The following is a 5718-nucleotide window of genomic DNA, read 5'->3' as shown; positions in this document are numbered from 1 at the left end:
GAATAAAGTTAATGGAAGGTAGAGAAACCACCAAACAAATCAAAGAGATAGTCGACCAAACGAAAAACTCCTAATGACCTAAGAAAAAGAAGGGGTCCTGCTCTCACTCCAAAAAAAGACCACTAAAAAATTAATAGATAATTAAATACTTATTAAATATTTTTTTTATTGTGTGTACATCAAAATCAAGAAAACAATTATATATCTAATTCAAGGATTCTTCAGTTAAATAAAATGAAAAAGCTAGTCCCTCCAGAACATGTAAAATGAGATCCATCAAAAGCATTAGAAACAACATCTGGACATTTATTATCCAAAAGCTCTGTGTATTGATTATTGTCACATTTTTGAGGTGAAGCAAATTCTCCAGTGCAACAATACTTTGGCTCCTTAGTGAAAAAACATGGACTCTTGCAACCAATCTTTCTCCCTTCACTACTATACACAGCCAACCAATTAGGACAATCATCATCCAAATTTTGGATGCACATAACTTTCTGGCAACTGGTTTCAAATGGGGTCACAGTAACAGACACACCAAAGCCATCTTTCATGTCAACTTCATAGGAACTACTACCACCTTTTGGAACCAAATTTAACTTCACTTGAGTTGCAGGAGGTTGTGGCTTACTTTCCAAACACTCCATCTTTTTGGTACCACAGTCTCCAACTTCACAATGAAAATCACTGTTGGGGTCTCCAGTGCAACCAGTTCTAGCCCATATTGTACCTGACCATGAATCAGGAACTGTAAGGTCATATTGTTGGTCAGAATCCAATTTGATTCCAGTGGGATTCACTGTATCTCCTTTTTCTGTATAAACAGCTGGCCAAATTGTTTCATCACCACCATTTATAATTGTCACAGTAGCTCCACTAGCATATGCAAACAAAATGCTAAGAAATATTGTGAAACATATAAACCCTAGACTCATGATTGAAGATGTTGACAATGTTGTTTTCTTTCAATTGTTTTCTAATCAACTAGTATTTATATAAAGGTTTGAACACAAATAAAAGGCATATACATAACATACATTTATGAGTATAATATGAATATAATATGAAATCATGCCAAAGACAAAAAACAACTTTATATGGAAAACATATAATTTATTTCATCTATAATTATAACTTTATTTCTAAATTGTACTTTATCACTTTACCTCTCACCTTAAAAAAATTTATTACTTTTATTGTTTAGTATGAAAATTATAATTATAATTTTATAGTTTTTATCTTCATATCTTTTAAAACAAATTATTCTTGTAATCTTTTATTTTTAATAATGAAATGGTGTACTTTTAAAAAAATAATTTTTCATAAACTTTTATAATTCTTTACGATAAAAGTGAACAAAATGCTTCACACTTCTATAAAAAAAAAGTTTTTAATTCAATGCTTCTACTTTTTAATTTTATCTTTATCGTATCCCTTTAATTCTCATATTTGTTAATTTCATTTCTTCTAATTTTCACTTTTAATTTTCATCAAAATAGGTCAACTTTTATTATATTTTAATGTAAAATATGTTACCAATTTTTTGCTTTCCTCAATAAAAAAAATTAAGACAAAAACAATATTATATCAAAAACTCTTGTAAATTTATAATGCTTTTATATTATAATAATTTTCATAGATAAATTTTGATATTGTAATGTAAAATTATATTTATATTTACCCGTCAAAAAAAATATATCAAGTAAAACCATTTGCTTATGTATAATACTAAGAATGCTCCTTATTTTTATTTTTATTTGTAAATTGTAGTTTATCATTTTGACTCTCATCGTTTTTAAAATTCTATTACTATTTTTTTTGGTAAAAAATTCTATTACTTTGAATCATTTTATTATAACATGAAATCTTTAATTCTTACGCTAACAATTCTTATTTTTATATCTAAAACCAATTTATTTTTTAAAATTTTAATATAAAAAAATATTATATCAAACACTCTTATAAATTTATAATACTTTTATATTATAATTTACATAACTAAATTTTAATATTATATTTATATATACCCTGACAAAAAATATATTTCAAATAAAAAATAGGATATCAATATTATTTAAAATAAAAATATCTTTTTTATTTTTCAATTGAATATAATTTTTTATTCTCTTCTTTAACTATCCAATAAATTGTTTGTTTCATAAAATTCCTTGTTCTAAGACGATAAAAGACCTAATGCAGAGGCCCAATCATGCATAAATCAAGAGTCTTGCCACCCCCTAAATTATCCCTGGCACCTCTCTAAAAGTATGAAAATACACAAATGTTTATCCAAAATGATTTACCACATTTTATCAAAATCTTGGGAAATACTAGAAATTTGAAAAGCTTACCGGAAATTTCGCGAATAGTTGTAAGTTTCCCGTATTTTTATAAATTTTCCGGTACTTTTTATCGGAAATTTTGAAATTTACGGTACTTTGTATCGGGAATTTCAAAATTTCCAGTAACTTCATAAATTCTTCAAAATACCGGAAATTTTAAAATATTTGAAAATTTCCGGTATTTTTTTAAAATTCTTTTTTTCTTATATTTTGAATTTCTGTTGACGAGATGAACTGAGATCGATGAGACTAGTAGTTCTAATCCATATTCAATCAAAATAAGACGCCCAAAGTGTGCATGTGTGGTTTAGTAGTAAAAATTTAGGTCTTGAGGGTGTGCTCCTTTAGGATCTCAGGTTCAAATCCAGCTAGACACAAATTACCTATTAAAAGAAAAAATAAGGCCTCCAAAAAAGCATCATTACCATCTACAAAGCTTTACTAAAACTGCTAATAAAAGGCATATACATAACAGGAAAAAAATTTAAATAACGAGGTTTAAAAAAAATTACAAAAAAAACAAGTTTTTCAAAAAATTTACTAAAGTGTCTAGGTTTTGCAGGACCTCTTGGAGTATGCGCCAAATGAATTGGCGCATTGGTACAAAATTAGGTGTATGCGCCAGATGGTTTAGCACCTATGTGAGTATTTTTTTCTTTTCCTATTCCTATTACACTCATACGCCAAATGAACTGGCTAATTGAGTAATATAGTATAGCAATGGGCCAAATAGTTTGGCACCTACCCCATGAGTCCCGCAAAACCTATACATTTTGATAAATTTTTTAAAAAACTTATCTTTTTTAGTAATTTTTTTTAAACATTGTTATTTAAATTTTTGTTTCATACATAACATACAAAAACAACTTTATATGGAAAACATATCAAATATCTATAGTTATTTCATTTATAATTATAACTTTATTTCTAAATTGTAATTTATCACTGTATCTCAGCTTTAAAAATTTTATTACTTTTAATTATTTTTTAGTATGAAAATTTTAATTTTAATTTTTATAGTTTTTATCTTAATATCTTTTAAAACAATTTATTTTTTTTAATCTTTTATTTTTAATAATGTAATGGTGTACTTTTTAAAAAGTAATTTTTCATAAACTTTTATAATTCTTTATGATAAAAGTGAACAAAATGCTTCACACTTCTATAATAAAAATTAATTCAATGCTTTTATTTTTTAATTTTATCGTATCCCTTTAATTCTCGTATTTTTTAATTTCATTTCTTCTAATTTTCATTTTTAATTTTCATCTAAATAAGTCAACTTTTATTATAATTTAATGTAAAATATATTACCAATTTTTTCCTCAATAAAAGTGAATAATTAAGATAAAAAAATATTATATCAAAAACTCTTGTAAAATAATAATGCTTTTATATTATAATAATTTTCATAGCTAAAATTTGATATTGTAATGTAAAATTATATTTATATTTACCCGTCAAAAAATATATATCAAGTAAAGCCATTTGCTTATGTATAATACTAAGAATGCTCCTTACATTTTATTTTTATTTCTAAATTGTAGTTTATCATTTTGACTCATCTTTTTTAAAATTCTATTACTATTTTTTTTTTTGGTAAAAAAAAATTATATAACTTTGAATCATTTTATTATTATATTTATATATACCCCGACAAAAAATATATCTCAAATAAAAAATAGGATACCAATATTATTTAAAAGAAAAAAATTCTTTTCTACTTTCTTAATTGAATATAATTTTTTAATTCTCTTCTTTAACTATCCATGAAAATGTTTGTTCCATAAAATTCTTTGTTCTAAGACGGCAAAAGATTCAATACGGAGGCCCAATCATGCATAAATCAAGAGAATTTGTCTTATCACCCACTAAATTATCCCTGGCATCCCTCCAAAAGCATGAAAAGACCCAAATGTCCATCCAAAATCATTTACCATATTTTATCAAAAATTTTAAATTTTTTTTTCAAATTCTTAGGAGTTACCCGAAATTTGAAGAGCTTACCGAAAATTTCGCGAATACTTGTTAGTTTCCGGTATTTTTATGAATTTTCCGAAACATTTTACCGGAATTTTTGAAATTTTTATGAGTTTTTGTATCGGGAATTTCAAAATTTTCCGATACTTTTTACCGGTATTATTATGAATTTTTGTATCGGGAATTTCAAAATTTCCGGTAACTTCATAAATTCTTCAAAATACCGTAAATTTTGAAATTTCCGGCATTTTATCCAGTACCGAAAATTTTGAAATTTCTGGTATTTTTTAAATTCTTTTTTCTTATATTTTGAATTTTTGTTGAAGAAATGAATTGAGATCGATGAGACTAGTAGTTCTGATCCATATTCAAACAAAATAAGGCCCTCAAAAAAGTCTCATCAACATAAACAGTAAAACATAACTTCTTTGACGTTATCCAAGATAATTAAACTCTCCCAGAGCATAGTCGGCCAATATTACCATGTGTTGTATGATGAAATTAGATCTTGTGCAAATCAGCAACAAAGTTTTACTAAAACTACTAAAACTTTGGAGTTATTCTGCACTGAATCTATTTTCATCATACAACACATGGTAATGTGTTGGTCGACTATGCTCCTGGAGAGTTCAGTTATCTTGGATAACGTCAACGAAGTTATGTTTTATTGTTGATGTTGGGTAGGCTTTTTTGGAGGCCTTATTTTGTTTGAATATGGATTAGAACTACTAGTCTCATCGATCTCAGTTTGAGACACTTTTGATGTTTGTGTTTTTATTAGGTTGATGTAATTTTATTTTTTTATGTTTGACACTATTTGTAAGATTTATAAGATGTTTTCTTTTTTGTGTACTATTTACACGATTACATTTACATTACACTACTATGATATACTGTGCAAAATTCATGATTCTTAACTGTTTCAAGCAAATGAATACACCATTAGAAGCGGAAAAATCATGATTCTAGAGTCTTCTAGAGTATTCTGATCACAACTTAATCACTCTAGGAATACACCACTTAGAAACTTCTAAGTCTTCTAGAGTCTACTGATCTCACTGATCACTCTAGGAACCTTTTACAATCAATGTAAAATAAATGTTTAAAAGAGTATGAATTTGCTTCTTAGTAAGCTATAATCACAACTGTGATATTTCTCTTAAGTTCTAAGTTTAACACTCACTAAATATTACAATTGTTATAAGGTTTAAAATGAAGTTCGTGAGTAATGAATTCAGCAACGTTTCAGTAAGTTTTCAAAAGTTGTTTTTGCTTCTGATCAGAACTTCATATTTATAGGCATTTTGAGAAGATGACTGTTGGGAGCATTTAATGCGTTGCATGAATAATACATCTTTGCATTTAATGTTTTTACTGTTTTGTCAACTACCTCGAG

At 26.4% G+C, this 5718-nt stretch overlaps 1 protein-coding gene across 1 annotated transcript; it reads right to left on the bottom strand.

The window, feature by feature from the left end:
• Nucleotides 1-221: 221 nt before the first annotated feature.
• On the bottom strand, nucleotides 222-948 carry LOC131596969 (thaumatin-like protein 1b). Its single transcript, XM_058869693.1, has one exon. It carries the CDS (start codon nucleotides 933-935, stop codon nucleotides 222-224), a length of 714 nt encoding a protein of 237 aa, XP_058725676.1. The 5' UTR covers nucleotides 936-948.
• Nucleotides 949-5718: the final 4770 nt, after the last annotated feature.

Source organism: Vicia villosa, linkage group LG4, assembly GCF_029867415.1.
Source record: "Vicia villosa cultivar HV-30 ecotype Madison, WI linkage group LG4, Vvil1.0, whole genome shotgun sequence".
Classification (NCBI taxonomy): domain Eukaryota; kingdom Viridiplantae; phylum Streptophyta; class Magnoliopsida; order Fabales; family Fabaceae; genus Vicia; species Vicia villosa.
This window is presented reverse-complemented; position numbering and strand designations above follow the sequence as displayed.

Excerpts from the sequence above, each read along its gene's own strand:
- LOC131596969 (XM_058869693.1), bottom strand. The coding sequence starts at position 935 with ATGAGTCTAGGGTTTATATGTTTCACAATATTTCTTAGCATTTTGTTT.